The following is an 18,479-nucleotide window of genomic DNA, read 5'->3' as shown; positions in this document are numbered from 1 at the left end:
GTGCTAGCTGCACATATTTCTGAGTAAAGTCTAAACCGGACCACACATTTTGTCTGTCCTATGCCTCGGGATAAAGCCTGCAGTGTTTACTGATGCAGCATTCACACAGACCTCAACAGAGCTTTCCCAGCAAGCACAGAAATCCTGGCCTAAGAAGCACAAGCCAGGCTCATGGGAGTAACAGCAGCGCATGCAGCCGGCAGTGACGCAGCCCAGCATCCCCTCCTCTTCCACACCTTCCCCCCATTAATTGCTCTGACATCCATAAGGAGGGGTGAGGGGAATATCGACAAGCTTGCAGCTGTCAAGCATTAATGCTAAATCCCGGCCAAGTAACGAAACTTTAATTACAAGCTGCAGCTCTCCGCGCACAACAGAATGCTGGGCGCTGACAGCAGAGCCGCTCTCAGCTGCTCCGGCGCTTGTGAAAGGCAGCAATTCCAGCCCCATTCTGCCCAGCACTGAGGCAGCAATTCCAGCCCCATTCTGCCCAGCACTGAGGCAGCAATTCCAGCCCCATTACACCCAGCACTGAGGCAGCAACTCCAGCCCCATTCTGCCCAGCACTGAGGCAGCAATTCCAGCCCCATTCTGCCCAGCACTGAGGCAGCAATTCCAGCCCCATTACACCCAGCATCACAGCAATTCCAGCCCCATTCCACACAGCACCGAGGCAGCAATTCCAGCCCCATTCCACACAGCACCGAGGCAGCAATTCCAGCCCCATTCCACACAGCACAGAGGCAGCAATTCCAGCCCCATTCCACCCAGCACTGAGGCAGCAATTCCAGCCACATTCAGTCCAGCACTGAGAGGCAGCAATTCCAGCCCCATTCCACCCAGCACCGCAGCAATTCCAGCCCCATTCTGCCCAGCCCCGGTGGCTGCTCCGGCCTCTGTGCTCCTCTGGCAGAGGTCTGGCACTGCTGCAGTGGCTGTGATGGTCAGGAAAAGAGCATAGGTCTCTCGCTGGCCCCAGACTGCAATTTGCTTTAATTGCAGTGTGCACAGATTTTTATATTTGGGGGGGAAGAAAATGACTTGAAATTATAAGGGTATTATGTTCCTGCTCAGACTGATGTGAACTGCAGGGAGGGGGGTGGGAATGTCAGGAGAGTCAGGAAAGTCTAAAACAGATGTGAGTGAAGTCTCCTACATATCCAAAATGGCTTTATATTCAGCTCTATTGCCCAAACTGAAAATTCCTACTTAACCTGCAAGCTCCCCGAACACTGCAGCACTACAATTTCTCCCTTCTCTTGGCTGAAGGAAGCACCAGCACCTTGTAAAATCTTTCAGCTGAGCACTGAAGAACAACCATCCCCCCCTTAGTTTCTTGCAGAGCCATGCAGCTCCTGCATGGGACCACAGCTATGCTGCTTGGCTGTGGGCAGGCAGGGCAGGCAAAACCCCAGCCAAGAGAGCCCTCGGCACCTGCCTGTGACCTACCTCAACAAAAGAAACAGAGCACTTAATGTCCTTTAACCCTTTCTTAGATTAGTGCCTGCCTTCAGAGAGGGAGGTGGAAGTCCACAGACCCTCAGACAGTGCTGAAGAAGTGATGTCTGGAAAGGTACATTCAGGAAAAAAGCCCTCAAATGTCAAATAAGACATTATTTCAGATACAGCAGTAATTAACCCTAGATAAAATTTAAAAGCAGGGAAACCCCTGTCAATGCAAATATATTCTAGATAAACAATGACATTGATTTTAACAACTGTCCTTGAAGTAATTTTTCACCTTTAGGGCATCTAGTCATACCCCTTGTCAAATCCCCAGGCAGCTTCTTTTTACAACAGAAGTACAAACACAAGACTTTGAAATGCTGTGGTCAACCAGCATACAGAGAAGAATGGCACTGAATACCCACTCCTGGATGGAGAACGCCCTTGCAGGATGCCAGCCTGGCTGCTTCCTTTTTACTCATTTAACCATGTCCACAAGAACATCAAGTTAAAGGGGGCTCAAAGATCTCAGGTGATTCCAGGGGACCTGTACTGCCTGGCAGACACTTGCAGCCTGAGGAAGGTCAGAAACACAGCCACGACTGCTAGAGATGTGTTCCCTTTGGATGTTGGCTAACAATGGCTTTCTCTTGAGGGAAGACAGTTCCCTGTCCATGACAGTAACCATATCAAAACCTGACAAATATTTTCCCACACAGATGTAGCTGCTATAAAAGGTTGTGACTTTGTGGGTTGGCAGCCAAAAAATAACTCACCAGCCCTTAAAGGAAAACTGGTAGCAAGTAAGCAGAGGACACTCTGGATATGCCATTTGAAAATCTAGAATAAACACAGCCTTAGAACTCAGTTAAGCCTCTGTGTGCAACCAGATAAACATCAACATGAAGCACTTAGAGCTTATTTTGAAGAAGGAGCACCCACAAGCCAAATTACCCGTGGGCCAGGGGGCAGATGAGAACATACAAAGGCTGTATCTTTACATACATTAGCAGTTTCTTAAATAACGTCTTCTGTTCTAAATTAAACAAGAACATGGACAGCACTTTAGACCTCAGTGTTTCAAATTCTATCATATCTGTATATAGATAAGAGAAGTAGGTCACCACTTTGGGGAAAAAAAAATATATTTTCCCTACTGCCTACTGTTACCCTGGATGTACAGTCCAGAACAGATCCATGCTCACATGTGTATGACTGGACTGCATCTTGCAACAGTCCTGCTAAAATAATCTACAGACTTGGAGCAATCAAAACAAAGACTACACAAGTATCTCACCACAGAAAACATTTAGTCAGAGCACAGAGCACTGAACAATTATGTCTCTGTATTGTTAAGAGTTTGGATATAGTGGGAAATATACAGACTCTGCTCGTAATTGCTGCAATTAAAGGAAGGACTATCCCATGGTGAAATAAATACCTGGGAAACCAAGCTGTTCAGAGCAGTGAATGATTAGCATCAAAACACAGCATAGCTTCATGACTTCAGAAAAACCCCAATGGGCATCCTCCTATTTTGTAATAGGTGCCAGTCTGAGGAAGTATAAATTTTCCTCTGAATGCCAGAGAATGAGTGCATTGTTTGAACAAGTCTTTCATCTAAAGCATTTATGAAATACAGCGGTAATAAAAGTGTTTGCTTTTGTAATACCTCCAAGAGTTTGTTTTAACATGCCTTGAGAAGTAACTGTCATTTAGAACAAAGCATTCTGAACAGCTCTTATTAGTAGATTAAAAATAATAACAGTCTTCTTAAAATACGGCCAAATGAAACCTCAACCTTCAGAATTTTGTTATGGGAATTCCTCTGTCCTACAGAGAATCACTTACCATATATGAAGGAAATATTAAAACCCGCTTATGTTTGCCACATGGCCACTGGGGATCATCTAAAAGATTTGGGTCGTATTCAACAAAGTCTCCCAGGTCACTACCTATAAAACAACAGTTTAGATATAGAATTTTGAAAGGAATTCATCACATCACATCTCTGGACTTAACAGAAGTGGCAAAGGAGTTAACAGATAATGCACAATATTATCTCCATGCAAGGTTTTTTAAAGAGATGAAAAATTATTCTAAGTCTTGACAACTCCAAATATTTCTATATTAAGGTGATTTGCCAAGACATAGAAGACCTATAGCTTATAAATTACCTGGTAAATGTGATTTAGGGCTTAGAGAACTGCAGAATTATTTAAAGCTCCACAGTGACTTTTATTCCCGGCAACAAGTTTTCATCTGTTCAAACAGATGTTTTGATTTGTTTCATTTATCATGCCAAAATATTTTAAGCATATAGTGCTTTGGCTTATGTTTTGTGTCCGGTTTTGTAAACACAGCCCTTTCCAGCCTAACAAAGGTCACCAGTGGAATTTACACCTTCAGCTTGTGACTACTGTGTTGCCACTGTAAATTTTCCATAGCAAAGGAAGGTAAGGACAAGCCTGATGCAGGAGGAGCAAACAATGCTGATGACAGGAGGAGGCATGCTGGGTGCCATTGCGGCTGTCAATACCACCAACGTGCTTGTTTATTTAGCCTCCACCCTCCACAAGCAAGCCTTCTAAGCAAATATGGAATAAACTGTGCTTCACCCACAACAGGAGACTGTATTTACTTCATTTAAGCTAATGGGGGGACTAAAACACACGTCAGTCCTTTGCAATAACTGCCTACCATCAGGGTATTAAAAAGAGCTACTTGAGACGTTACCTGCATCAATGCTCCCCTGGGTGCTGTTAGCTCTTCCCAAAGAAAGGCTACGATGGCTTGCATTGCGAAACTGGGAGAAAGATGAGGTGGAGTCTATTGTGTTCCTCCGAGTTCCCAGGGCATTGGTGGGAAATAGGAACTGTGTATAAGAAACCGTCTAAAAAAAAAAAAAAAAGTCAGAATGGACAGACAGTTAATTTCAGCCCAGGCTGGATGCAGTGGGATGCTTTTGGTGCATTCCAACTGGAAGAAAGAGAAGCCAAATTAATGGAGGATTTTCTGGATTTAGTAGTTTGGCACAGATGAATATAAACCAGTCACCTACATTTGCTTCAGTGCAGTCAGTTTATTCATGCAAAAAATGCTTTTGCAAAGGCATTAGCTCTTCAGCAAAACACACACACACACACACACACACACACACACACACACACACACACACACACTCTAATACACTGGATTTACAAAATCCTACTCAAGGGTCAGATTTAAAAATATATCAGTTTGGTCAGGTTTTTTCCAGTGAGCCTCGTCTGTAGCACATTTCAGCAGCTTCTTTACTGAACTAGCATCATCTATATGGGTCCCTCAGCACACAGCTGCCAGAGGCAAATCACTTAAACACTGCTAAACTAAAGCACTTTGTCCGCTATTTTTCTTTCCCAGGACTTTGTCTGGCAGAGTCTTATTGATGTAATAAGTGAGCTCCAGTTCACAGCAATCATTGTGGGAGATCATTTACTACCCCCTCAACATGGACTAAGTGTGAATGAGTAACTTGTGACAAAATTATTTTTAGAGTGCACTGATTCTCTGCTTGTACCCTGGCCAAGAAAAAGCTATGCCTTGCTTCTTGTTGGCTCATTTTCCAACAATAACATTGCATTGAAGAAAAAAAAAAGAGTTTGAGACTCTAGACTGGTTTATGAGGAGGTCAGAACAGGTATCAAATAAAACATGTTGCATGTGAGCTTTCATTATTTATAAGCAGACAGATTGTCCTCAGGAATTTACGGCCTGTGGTCTGGCCTGACACCTGGTTAGGTGAGCACAACATGTGTAGCAGCATTGACCCAGGGCCTTTAAATCCATAGATGACAGCAGACTGAGTAAAACTGAACTGTAGAAAGTAAATCAGGATTTCAGGAAGAAATGTTTTCTTCTACAATTAAAACTGCCTCTCCTCTATATATTTATTTAAAATCAATCAGTTCCCTAAAGATTCATATTTGCTTATTCTATTCAAGTGAACAAGCTTCTGGATTTTGAAAGACTCATCAGCTTTGTGCCACTGTCTTCCTGCTCTCTGGAAAAATATTGAGCAAGATGTTATTAAATACAATTGAAAGCAAATAGAATTACAGCTACAACTCTCACCAGAAATTATTCTCAAGCTCCTGACAATATACACTGCAGTGATACCTCCTGCTAGAGCAAGGGGAAGGCTGTGTAATTCAGTAATGCTTTACACACTCAGATATTGCCAGAGGCAAATTTCTTCAAGGATACAGAGTTGTCTGTGTTGACAGCTTGGGCAGTCCTCATAGATTTCTGCTAAGCTTATTTACAGTTGCACACACTGTGCTTTAACTACTGTGTTATGCTGCATGTTGTATTTGTGCTTGTTATTAGTTAAGCCATTTTTCCCCCTTATAACATCAAATCTAAGGGAGTAGGAACTGAAGCATCCCCACCTTCCCATCTGCTCCGAGCTCCACACCTTCAAGACCAATTATTTCTTTCAGACACACTCCAGTAGAATGGCACTGGCGTCCACCATCCAGCTTCATGTCCCTGGGAAGCAGAAAGAAGAGCAGAAACAAGCTCTTAGTACACACACCTTGTTCACCTCCCACTGCCAAATGCTGAAACAAGGTGCAGCATTAATCCAGACATGCCAATGCAAAGCACAGACCAGACAACTTTTCCTATGGGAAGCACTTTTGTTGTCTGGTCAGAAAACCCCCACTTTGCTCATGGCTGCAGCTCAAAGCCCAGCCTGTGGCACAGAGCAAGATTCCCCATTGCTGGGTACTTCTGACAGGACCTGGCACTGGGAAGGAACTGGAAGTCATACACACTTCAGGTGAGATACAACAATCCAGCCTGAACACTTGACTGCCATGTACCCAGCAGGCAGATGTTCCCACAGCACATCCCCATGTTCCCCTACATGAAACAGAGGTAATTTCCTCTGGAAGATTCCAGGAAGGATTCCTGCTCCTTTGAGAACACAAAAGAGTGGCCAAAGCCCAGTGACCCTTCTGCTGGAGGCTGACAGGAGAAAGCCAGTTTTCCATCACCCTGGCATGGAAACTTGGGGATCTACTTTAGAAGGACTGACCCACCTGGCATCTTCCATTTGGAGATATGAGATGAGCAGGCTGTATCCCATGCTTTAGCATCATGACCAAAATGTGAGCAGAGGTAGAAAAGACTAGAAGCAAATCTGTGCTTCACAAATGAGAGCTATATGAAACTCCACAATATATATTTTGCAATATTTTCCTGGCTGGTTGCTGCTGGAGTCCAAGTGTGTGCTCAAAACTCCGTGTGGGAGAGATGCTGACATGGAGGCCAGGAGAAGCCCTGCAGGCTGTTCACTCAGTCGCAGGCTGGGCTATCTCCTGCTGTGACATGCAATACACCCTGTTTCCAACCTATCAAACATTTTATTTCTCTGAAACACGGCCATCCTGAGCCCCCAGTAAGTCATGTACCTCAATGCTGGAAAAATCCAACACATCTGTCTTCTGGAAAACATAGTTCACTGATAAAGGAAAAGGCTGTATCAAGTTTCTAATCCCAACAAAGTCCTCTTAGTTTCTTGATTGGAGTTCACTTAGCACAGTGTCATATTATCATTCTTGTTTCCTGATATCATGTTACTGAGGGGTTGGACTAATAATGATGTAAAAATAGCTTTCTGTCACAAGCATGGTATCAGCCTCTCTGCTCCTGCGCAGAAAGAGCTTAAGGGAACTATTTCTCACAGAGATAAATGCCAAATTGTAACTATTTCAGCAGTTATCTATGAAACAAACACACAACCTGAGGAAGCCTCTGAACCCCAAAATGAAAACAAATATCTGAACTATCTGAAATCAGAATAGTGTAGTTTCTTTCCATTCAAGACCCTACAGATACAGAGCAAGAAATAATGCTGTTACAACTCTGAAAACATGTCATGGAGAAATTTTTCCATGTAATTAACAGACATAGATAGATAACTCTGTCATTCATCAAATGTAAACCTATCACCCTTTGAAGAGTTAGCACAGCAGCTTTAAAAAATAAAAAACAGCTCTGAGGACTGGAAAGAAATCAGTGCCTTTGAAGCAGGGAGCAGGGTCAGCTGGCAAGTGCGAGCATACGCAGGAATGATTCTTGGACATTAGCTGAAGTTTGATGGACACTGTTGCCTCCATTCCCCATCTTTCTGATGTTTCTAAAGAGTATTCTCCTTTCAGGACCCTGTGAACAGCACTGCAGTAATTCTCCCTGTTTTGCAAAAGCTACTTGGGGTGTTCCCCTTCTCCACATATGCTCTATATTTCTAGAAAGTATATGACTGTTTGTGTTGTAAAATGGAGTAATAAAGTGTTACTGTTTGGAGAGAAATCTATCCATAAAACAGAGAATTAAACTCCCTCTCTTGAGGAAAATCAGTACTAAACAATGTGCAGTTTCTTATGAGCATATAAATGGAAAGGCTCATCCTGGCTTATACACATCCTCCTCTCTCTTGTAAAAGAGCTTGGTTAACACCTCATAAGGAATTCCTAAGCAACTTTACTGTATCCTTTTTGAGTTCCCTATCAGTATGATCAACAGCAAGCAAATAAAATTTTTTGCATGACAAGCCTTTATTTTTTTTCCTCACTCCTATTAAAGACAAAGAGCTCCAGAAGGTCTTGGCAAAGCTATTGCTGAGAGAGCAAGCCCAAAGGCTGCCTGTCCACTGCTGGGGGACCCCAGCACAGCTGCTTCCTCCACACAGCCCCAGCATCCCAAGAACAACTAGGAAAGATCTGGGGGATGCTTTCCCTTAGAGCTCTCCAAATGGGTGAGTCGTGCCTGGGAAGGGTCAGGACACTTGTTTGGGTACAGCCACTGCACTGGTGTGGCCATCCACTGCCACCAGGTTTTGTAGGACATGTCCTTACATGGCATCAGGGTCAAGGGGTCCCATGAAGCAGGAGCATATGGAGGACAGGTACTTCATAGTAAAAAAACAATCAAGCTTTCACTGTTGTTTAAGTTATTTAAATTACCGATGGGACTGAGGAACTGGACAAACCACTGTCCAGTAGTAAATGATGCTTAGAAAATGCAGAAAAGGAACAGCAGTCCTTGCCAAAGAGGCATTTCAGTAAGGAAAACTTCCTTCCTCCTCTTCCTCAGTTTTGATTTTCCTGCTTTATTTCCAAAAGTGCTTTTTAGGAAACTTCAAGGAATTCAAGCAGACACCCAAATCCAAAAATAAACCATGGGAACTAATTTTACTACCTTCACTTTATTTGAGCAGGGAAAGCTTGAGAAAACGAGAAGATCAGGGATAAGATTTCCTTAGGAGGCAAAAAAACTATATCTCAGTTTCTGACAAAGTCTGGGGAGTTACCCTGATTTACATCAATGTCAAGCTCTAGATATTCTATTCATGGATACCATTTGTGGAAGACTAAGCAGTGTTAGAAACTACCCTCAAAACCAAACATATTGTCTCAGTTATCCATAAGTGCAGAATGTTGAGGAATACATGAGATACAAGTAGCTGGCTCACAAGCTGCAGACTGAGATGCAGATTGAAGCACAGAGCTCCAAGCAGGAGCCTGAGAAGAGAGGCCGTGGACTGCCAGCCTTTGGGATAACACAGGGCAGGATGGTGGGTGACACCAGCCAGGTGAATGGACACTGGGAAACACAGGAGAGCTGGGAATTGCAGCCTTTTGGGTAATAAAGGAGAGGAAAACCAGTGAGCCAGCAAGGTGGATGGGCACAGAGAGGGGGGCAGGAGCCAAAGACTTGAGAGGAAGAGGAGACTTCTGGAGACTGTGAGGGTATAAATGCCCAGGGGTTCCTTGGTTGGGAACCCACCTCAGAGGCCCCAGCTCTGGCTGCTCCCGTGCTACTGCACCATAAATAAATGGCTTTATGGAACAAGACAGCTGGGACTTTGCCATGGGAAACCTGGGGGCAGACTTGTGAGGAAACCTGGTCTGAATGGGGTATGTGAGGAGTCAAACAGGGACCCACTGGGTCACTGGAGCCACCCACCAAGAAGCAGCTTCAATCCCAGCAGTGAAAGTCTCTGGTATTGGAATGTGACCAGCAGTCTCTTGAGCAGTCAGACTGGGTAGTTTCCTTAGCAAGAAAAAAAAATCAAAGTTTTTCCATCTAACAGAGTTCACAGATTTTCTAGGAACCATACCAGGTGACATGGGATCCCAGATTTGTTGTCAGATGGTGAAAAGTTTTACTGAGCAAATAGATAAGGATCAAAAAAACCAATCCCATGTCTTCTACTAGCCAGGCCAGGATTAACAGAGTATAAATTGGAAGCTGTTACCTTCGGAAGTATAGCACTTCTCTAATGAACCAAATGTTATGCTTTGACATGATCTACAAAGTCCCATGCAACACTCCTGCTGGGCACTTGCTCTTTAAATGACAGTAACAGTTGAGCACTCTAACCTGTGAATAATTTAGGAGTCCATGAAATATTAAACAGACTTACAGATACATGAAAAAGCCTTCTGCTTATTGCAAAAAGGAATCATAATTGTTGTTTAGAGATGTCAGCCCTCTGTGCCTGCATTTTATGCTTAGCTATCCCCCCCACACTGCTAAGATTTATTCTAAAAGCAAAAGAGGTTCATGAGACATCAAGAAAAGATGCCATTCTCATCTGTCAGTGTAAATAATTTTTACTTATCATCTCTGTTTATAGAGACAAGGACACTGAGAGCTCTGGAAAAGATGCAGCAGATCTGCTGCCAGTCAGACTAGCAGCAGATCTCCCACTGCCTGAGACTGCCTGCTATAATTGATCAAGAGCTTTCAGATCCTAATGCCATTAGTGTTGCCAGAACAACTCCAGCTGCAATTTACAGGGAGAAGGAGCAAAAAACTCCTGGAAAGATGGCTCTAATAGGTCAGCCTCCTTTTTCTCTCTCCAAAGGCATTTAGCTGTCAGCATGCCAGCTCTTTCCCTGATGTTTTGCGCAATACAGAGTAGAAGTTCAAAATTTAAACTTACTAGCTTTTGGAGATTCATTTGTCAATTTCAATCTAAGGGAACAGGACAACTCACTCAAGAATGAGCAATAGTGGCTCTATAAAATTCATACATGAGATCATGAGTTTTGAAATCTCCTATTGTGAGGAAAAAACCTTCAGATTTACGTGTCTTTCTGTAAAGCTAATATTCGCTTGGTTCCATTTTTTGTTCAATTTGTGAGAAGCAGGGAAAATGGGCAATGGTAAAGAAATGCAAGGATATTTCAGCTTCCCTGTCACAGGCTAAAAACAGATAGTTGTTCTTCCCCAGGCCTACAGAATGATACATGCTCAGGAAAAGCACTCAAGATTGATGACTTAATCAAAACTGCCTTGCATACAAAATCTGTTGGGGAAGAGCAGCAAGGAACTCTGAAGGATGTAACAGAGTATCCTGCTTTGCTGTCTGCTTATTGCAACTATCCATACGGCAATTTAGATGCTCTCATTTCTCCTGTAAATATTGCCCTGTTTTCCACACTCACTAACCTGCCAAATTACTGATGGCAGCAAGACAACCACACGAGTCCTTCTTTTCGCCTCATTTTGCATATGGCTTTCTTACCCAGTTTAAACACTAAATATGAACAAATATTGCAGAGTTTAGATAAAGAAGGCTGTTGGGAATGCCAGGTCTGTGGACTAATTGATCATTTTGGTTAGATACTAATTGGGGGGATGGTATTGAAAACCTCTTGCTCCTGGCATCATTGGACATATTGTCCTGGCCAGCATTTAGTTAAATCTGAAGTTAAATTCAGCAGTGACTTATCTTTAGAAACTGGATGAAGCTGGTTAGTAGCATTTCTGAGAAGGACACAAATTCTTTTTATCTAGTGATTTGCTGCTTTACTTCAGAAGAATGGTCTGTTTCCTGGGCATCAATCCATTTGATTACTCATGCTGCATTATTTCCTTTAGCTGGAGGCAAGTTTTGTCAGAGGAGTACCTGCATTTTTGTCAAGACAGCAATATTCAGCAGCTACGCCTGCTGCAGGTAAATTTCTATCCACTTAATGAATTCAATGCCAGGAAGAAGAAAAGATTAGGTGAACTGGCCATCTTTATAAGGATGTGCACTATCTGATGCTTTGAGTTTTCTGTCCCACAGCTCATCACCTCCAGCCCTGCTGTCAGTCAGTCACTGCAAGCCCAGGTCTGAGTGCTCATGTAAGAATAAGCAGACTGCAGTGCTGCACTTGTGTCCTACTGCCAGCTCTCCTCCTCCCCCAGGTCCTCCAGATTCATCTTCTGGACAGGACTTCACAGGAACTTGGAAGCTCTTAAAAGATTCTTACAACATCACAAAAGATATCATCAGAATAGGTACAATTTCAATCTGTGGATGCTTTTGCCATTGATAAAAACAAGCCTTAAAAGTGCCTTTTCCAAAACACATTTTTAAATCATGAAGCATAATGGTGTGTGTGCCAAAGATAAAAAACAAACCACACTGTGTCAGAACTGTAAACCCAACTAACTGCAATACCTTTTATTTTTGGGGTGAAAATCAACATGGTACCTTCTTCCTCCTTTTTAACACCTCTAACAGTGACAGACATTGTCACTGTTCTTTATGGAAATTGCTTAGGCTATACTAATGTGGACTGGATTGTTCTCACTTGGCTGCAAACATAAGCAGACTATTTTTGCAGGGCAACACATCCTGCTGGCCAGAGGGAGCAATGTTGACAACATCTGTGAGCACTGCCAGAGTTGTACCATGTCCTTGGAAGCTGATGGAGAAGTGGTGCCTAGAGAAGCTTCAGGAACAGGCAAGCAATGGAGAATTGTCTCCCTTCTCCCCTGCCCAGGATATCTGCTTTTTCCAGGACAGGCAGAATTGAACCTGGCTCTTCTCCATCCTGGCTGGGGCCACAAGGTGGGTCCACAAAGTGCCCTTGCACACACCAAGCTGGGGAGTGGGGTGGGCAGAAACCTTCAGGAATGTTCCCAGAGTCTGGCTGTAAGAGCTCCTCTTTAGGGACTCAAGTGTCCGGAGCATGACCTCCCTAATGGCTAAAAGGATAATATCTGCTGTGTCTGATCCCCGTCTCCTGTCTCAAAGGGCTGAAATCCAATTCACCTCAAACCATCTGGAACCCATCTCCAAACAAATAATTCCCTTAAGTCTTATTTAATCCATCTGCAAATGGCTTCACTCTTTGGTTTGCCGTGACACAAATCCCCTTTGAGGGCCCAGAGCAGGTGAGCATGAGGGTGCACACGCTGTGCTGAGGGGGTGTGTGGTAGGACAGATCCCTGCTGCTGACCTGAGGCATCTTCCCCTGTCCTGGAAGTGGAACAGTATGGAGGCTCAAGTCTGTTTGCTGTGAGCTTCCACCGTGACAACCAACCTCTGACAGAGGAGGTGTGTGCCACAGCAGCTCAGGGGATGCAGAAGGTGCACCTCTGATAAAAATGGGAGGTCAACACCTCCAATTTTCTGCCCATCTAAAGAACTAGATGGGGATTAATGCTTATCTGTGGCAAGGAAGATATGAAATGGATACTGAGGCAGTTTCAACATGGTTCACAAAGTAGATCTTGCATCTTTTGGAATATTATATTTAAAGAAGAAAGAGGACTGCTTTATCCATTAAGGCTTCCAATGCATTGAAAAATGAGAGGCAACTGCACAACCCAAACCTGCAGTACTAGCACTTGCCTCTAACCTCTGCATCACAAAATGACTCTGTATGCCATAAAACCAAACATTCAGGAAACCTTTCTCTGTGTCTGTCCAATTAAGAACAGAGGCAATAACACTGTCACAAGTGTTTTCACATCACTACATACTCCCCTTAGCTACCACTAAGCCCCACCTATGGTCTGGTGACTTTGGGCTGTAACATCAAGAGGTACTGAAGGGCAAGAAATGCCAGCAGCCAAGATGCTAGCACCTCCTTCAGCTCCTGACTTGCAGTGAAGCTTTCCTTACATTGCCTTCACCTGGCAATATCTGCTCTCACACTTGCTCTGCTGGTCTAGACAGATGAAGAAGAGTAAGCATTTAGGAAACTTATTCCCGGGGCACCTCAAACTTCATCCCTTCATGTACAACTATGTCTCTCTCCCCAGACCTCCATTTGTATTGGTACAGCCACTTAAAATCGTGGTTTAGAGGCTTTTGGGGAGGGTTCTTGCTGTTGTCATTTGACCTCTGCATGGAGGGCAGGCAATTAAGGACCACAGTCTGGAATACACTTCTCATACCTCACTGGTGAGGGGTGGTGCTGCCCCATCCACACAGGACAGGTACATAGAGTTGGGACTTCAGAAAGTGCCTTTTACCATGTTTTTATAATGCATCTGCTCCTACAGACTGTATCTACCAGCATTGGTGGAGTACAGCTCTTCTGCACTGCCTCGAGTACAACATGGGCTGGCAGCCTCCACAAATAGCTGTGCCTGGAGATTTCCTCACTGGCCACAGTGCCTGTGAGTTGGAGCAGAGGTGGAGAAGCAGCAGCAGCTCCACTATGTGCCCCTCTCACACAGAACAGCTCCTCCTGCCTGCTCATCCATCCTGCTCTCCCACTCCTGCTGGGGCTCTCTTCAGTTCAAATTTCAGATGTGTCCACAGCTCCCTGCAAGGACCTGTTTCTTTTCATTAACTGCTCAGTGGTAGTTGCAGAGCACAAACCAGCTGGGACATCTTACCTGGGGACAGACATCAGCAATCCAGGGATTCAGAGAAAGCAAAGCTAAAGGATGCTGTCATTACAGTACTTCACAAGAGTGTCCAGTGTCTCCCCCCTCCTACTTCACATCCAAAATGTGCAAGCAAGCAAGCAAGCACTGTGCAGCCTGAACAGAGTGGCTACAGTTTATGTTATACTGCCTCATCTGTTCTTTGCACCAGCTGTTCCTGGAAGGAGGTGCCACTGAATTGTTTCTCTCTTCCTCTGATGCTCTGGAAGAAAGACAGAGGGCATTTTTTTAAATCTTGGCTTTTTCAGCCAAGGGAACAGGGTTGGATTGTTGTGTACTGGCACTTTCTACCTTCTCATCCCATGCCCTTCTTGCTGTGCAAGCACAGTACAAGACATGACATGCTGAAATAATATTTAGTTTTTCAGCTGGGCTCGTTACTGCTGTAATTTAGAAGGTATAACCAGTCATCAAAGTTTCAAAATGTGTTCAATTTTCAATAAAGAGGCAATTTCCACAGGATGATGACCATAAAAGAATGACAGTGTACTCAAGAACAAAGAACAAATCTGCCAGTCTGTCAAGAATTTGCCTGATGTGTCATCACAGTTTAATTAAGGGAAAAAATTTACTGTAAGAGTGAGCAGACAGAGTCAACCTCCTAACAAAGGTGCTTCCTTTGTGCATTAAAAATAATCTCCCTTTGTTTTAGATTACTGGTGCACAAGGAGATTGTGACAAATCGCTCTCCAGAACTAAATAGATGGCTGGAAAGTATGAGCCAAATTTGTCTTTTATGCAGTGGAAAGATTTGACTGTAGATGATTTGTGGATCTTCCAAACCCCCCTCAGTGTATCATCTGACTCTTTCCCACACATTTTGTGCTCTGAGTCAACCACAAGGACTTCTCAGGTCTCTGGCAAGTGAGCATGGTGGCCGTGCTCTTCCCCTGTGCCAGGGTCACAGAGCTGCTGCCCACCAGCACTGCCCATCCCAGCCTTGCTCTGCACCCAGCTGGCCATCACAGCCTGCCAGGCCACATCTCCCAGCCAAATCCAGTTCCTGCCACTTCTGTGGTTTCAGTGGAAGAGCTAAAAGCCTTCTCAGTCTCTGGAGAACTTGTTCATTCCAAAGGAACTTTCCTATCAGAGTTACAGAGTCTCAGCATGTCAGGGGATGCGAGGCAGCTGCACAGACAGCTATGAACCTGTACAAAATTATCACAAAAATAATGCTTTCACTGACTAAATGATCTGACCAGTGACTAAAAGTATTAAATACAAAAGTATTCTGTTTAAATCCAAGTATATATTCATAGTTCTACAAATCTAGATTTAGTAGCACTATGTTTGCCTAGGAGAAAGAGACAGCTAAGATATCTTATACAATTAAAGTCATGCTGACTAGAGTATTTGTTTTGTCAAAGATGAGTGAAACCAGAAGAAACAATAAAAAAGTGCATTTTTTTCAAGAACATTGATATCATGGGAATAGTTTTCTCCAGCTTAATAATCAAAGATACCATAACACATATAAATAAAGTGGGGACTGAGAGCTGTAGTTTTAACCTGGTAATAGTCCACAAAGCAAATACACCTAAGAGCATTTATCTCTTCTCAGAGCAGACATGTAAAAGCATTAGGCTCCATCATGCTGTGTTCTGTTATCAGGTCTACATGCAGGCCCAGAAAGACTATGCAGTACACGTATGGATATACATACCCGACTTGGGTACAGTCTCGATATGGCAGCACTGAAAATATGCTACAGAAGGATCTTCTGCTGCTGATAAGGACTATTCTAAAATATAAAAGAAAATAAAAGAAATCAAAGACTAAAATTTAAAAATCCCACCACAATAAGCAAAGCAATAGATGTTACCATTGAGGAATTTGCAATCACATAACTTCCATAATGGACGATTTCTCTGTCTTCTTTTACATCTCGCAGATATTGTGCTACGGAGTCTTTATAGAAGTGCTGAAGCCTGTGCCACAGCAAATGAGCAGTGAATGAGTAGTAGAGCCCCATTCCCTCTACAGGCTTTCTAGGAGGACTATCTTGAATATGTGACTTGGAATGCAGGACAGATGCTTTCCTAGTGAAAGGAGTCTACCCACAGAGGCAAGGGACCATTCTGTCAACTCACTACAATGCCTGAAACCCAACAGACAAACCCAGCAGCAACCAGGTGATACACACCAACAAATACCACTGATAGACACTCTGGCTGCTGGTTGTGACCTTTCTCTGCTAAACCAAAGGACTCCCTTGATTGTCAGCTTCTTGTTCCTGAAATAGGCCTTATCCATCAATCAGGATAGGTTTGCTATAATGTTTCCAGATCCTTTCATTGTTTCCAAGCTTCCTCTTTTGAGTCTTCTCCAGTTTTGCCCCATTACCTTTCTTGGTCTCCAGGCATTATCCCTGACCTCAGAAGTTGCACATCTTCCAGCCTTACCTTTAAGATCAGCATCTAGCCATGACACTCTGCCAGCCTCTGTGCTCAATAATCACATTAGCCCTCTTGGTTATGATGTTGCATTGATACTCAGGCATAACTGACCCCACAGCTCCCATCTGTCAATGTCAGGGCTGAATCCCTCCTCCTCTAAGCATGGCTTGCCTTTGCTCCTCATAGGCAGTTAGCCAAGATTTGGCTACATGAAATCATACATCATCTGCCTGCAGAGAGCTTATCTCAGAATCCAGGACAGTTAAAGAAAGTGCCTTGTATTTCTAACCAGTCTCTAAATCTCTGCAACATCTGCAAAGTCACTGTGTGATACTGTCCTGGTTTCAGCTCAGATAGAGTTCATCTCCTTTAAATCAAATAGCTTGGAGCAACCTGTCTGTGACACAGCCACACTGCTGCTTTCAGCCATCAGGCTCTGACATATTAAACAACATCAAAACCACCTTGAAGTCAAGACCCACTTCCCATAAAACAGAGTGGGATGCCAGCAGCTACATTATTAAAGTTCTGGGAGATGCAGACTTGCAAGAAGCCAAGAGAAGCTTGGTCAAGAAGTAAGATATAAAATGCCAGTAAGTAACTGCTTACAAATAGACCCTGTTTCCTTATTACCATCAGGACACCGAGAATTGTACCATTGTACAACTGACCATTCCTCCCTCTAAAGCTGGCTAACAGGCTGCACCATGTCAAATTCCTCTAAGACAGTGACAGCAATTTCTGATGTTTTCTGACCCGATTAGTGTTAGAGTTTTCTGATATTTTACCTTTCTAAAAATCTCCACTTGTGGTGAAAATGCTAGGACCTACCACTACATTGGCTGTCAGGGCTATTGCACTTCCTTGCTTCGCTCTCCAACATTGATTTTTCTGACATTGTGTCCCACAGATCTGTATGTGAGGATTTAACCTGAATTTCTGTGATTTCTGTGATTCTGTGAATTTTTCATCCTTTGTCCTGCACTGGTCAAAGCTGGACAACAAACCCTTTTGCTCCTTCTTGTCTGAAAACCAGCACATGCACCTATGAATCTCATACCAGTCACCCTGTTATTAGAACACTGTTTCCTTAAGGGACCAGCTTAGTCATCATTCTTGGAAAAGGTTTAGCTCCCCAAGAGAGCTGTAATAATCCTGCTGCTGTAATCCTTGGAAAAATGCAGAATGATCGATTTTCCTTCTCCTGGATTACTCCGTTATGGCAATCCTATTTTCTTCCTTAAAATCCCGTTTGAAAGCAAAGAGGGATTTACCCTTTAATGAAGAAGGGTTTCCAATAATAAACACACATACAGCTTTAGGAAGCTCTCCTGCAGCAGATGAAGTACAATTTCATTGTTGTCTGAATGCTGTAACACTCTTTACCTAAGGGAAATCTCAGATCCTTCAAGATGGTCTCATGGTGCGGCACTGAGTTACAGAGCAGGGAGGAATGATTTTTCCCATTTGAGAACAGCAATCCACAAGCAAAAAAACCCTGGCATATGATTAATTTTGTTCTTGCCACTGCTTACTGCTGAATGGTTGCTACTCACAACAGCTTGCTTGTTCACTGGAAGCCTTGTTTGCTGATGTATGAAACTTGGCACAGGTTTCGAGGCTGACATCAGAAAGCATCTTTGAATTCGGAAAACCACAGTACCCACTAAGCACATTATCCCCCTCCCTCTGGCTGCTTCTGGAAATACAGATCCTCCACCAACGCCCTACACCTCCCTAAAAATACCACTCAACTCTTAATACTTAAAAGAAAAACAAACTGGTGCTTCCATGTCCACAAGCAAAGACAACAGTAGGAAGTTACCACAGAACTGTGTGTATCAGAAAGAATCAGACAAGAAAGGAAATAAAAAGCACCAGCCCAGCCTGTATTTTTTTTCAGATTTC

The 18,479-nt window shown here is 43.5% G+C and overlaps 1 protein-coding gene across 1 annotated transcript in view; it reads right to left on the bottom strand.

Annotated features, from left to right (window-relative positions):
• Positions 1-18,479, bottom strand: part of CABLES1 (Cdk5 and Abl enzyme substrate 1) — a 69,974-nt gene that overhangs the window by 12,427 nt on the left and 39,068 nt on the right. Inside the window, exons 4-7 of the mRNA XM_058807275.1 lie at positions 15,839-15,916; positions 5,877-5,976; positions 4,183-4,339; positions 3,298-3,401 (exon numbers count right to left, since the gene is read on the bottom strand). Of these exons, the coding sequence (XP_058663258.1) occupies positions 3,298-3,401; positions 4,183-4,339; positions 5,877-5,976; positions 15,839-15,916 (439 nt within the window). The remainder of the gene's footprint in view (positions 1-3,297; positions 3,402-4,182; positions 4,340-5,876; positions 5,977-15,838; positions 15,917-18,479) is intronic.

Source organism: Ammospiza caudacuta, chromosome 1 (assembly GCF_027887145.1).
Source record: "Ammospiza caudacuta isolate bAmmCau1 chromosome 1, bAmmCau1.pri, whole genome shotgun sequence".
Taxonomy (NCBI): domain Eukaryota; kingdom Metazoa; phylum Chordata; class Aves; order Passeriformes; family Passerellidae; genus Ammospiza; species Ammospiza caudacuta.
Note: the sequence above shows the minus strand (reverse complement) of the source record. Positions and strands in the feature narration are given on the sequence as shown.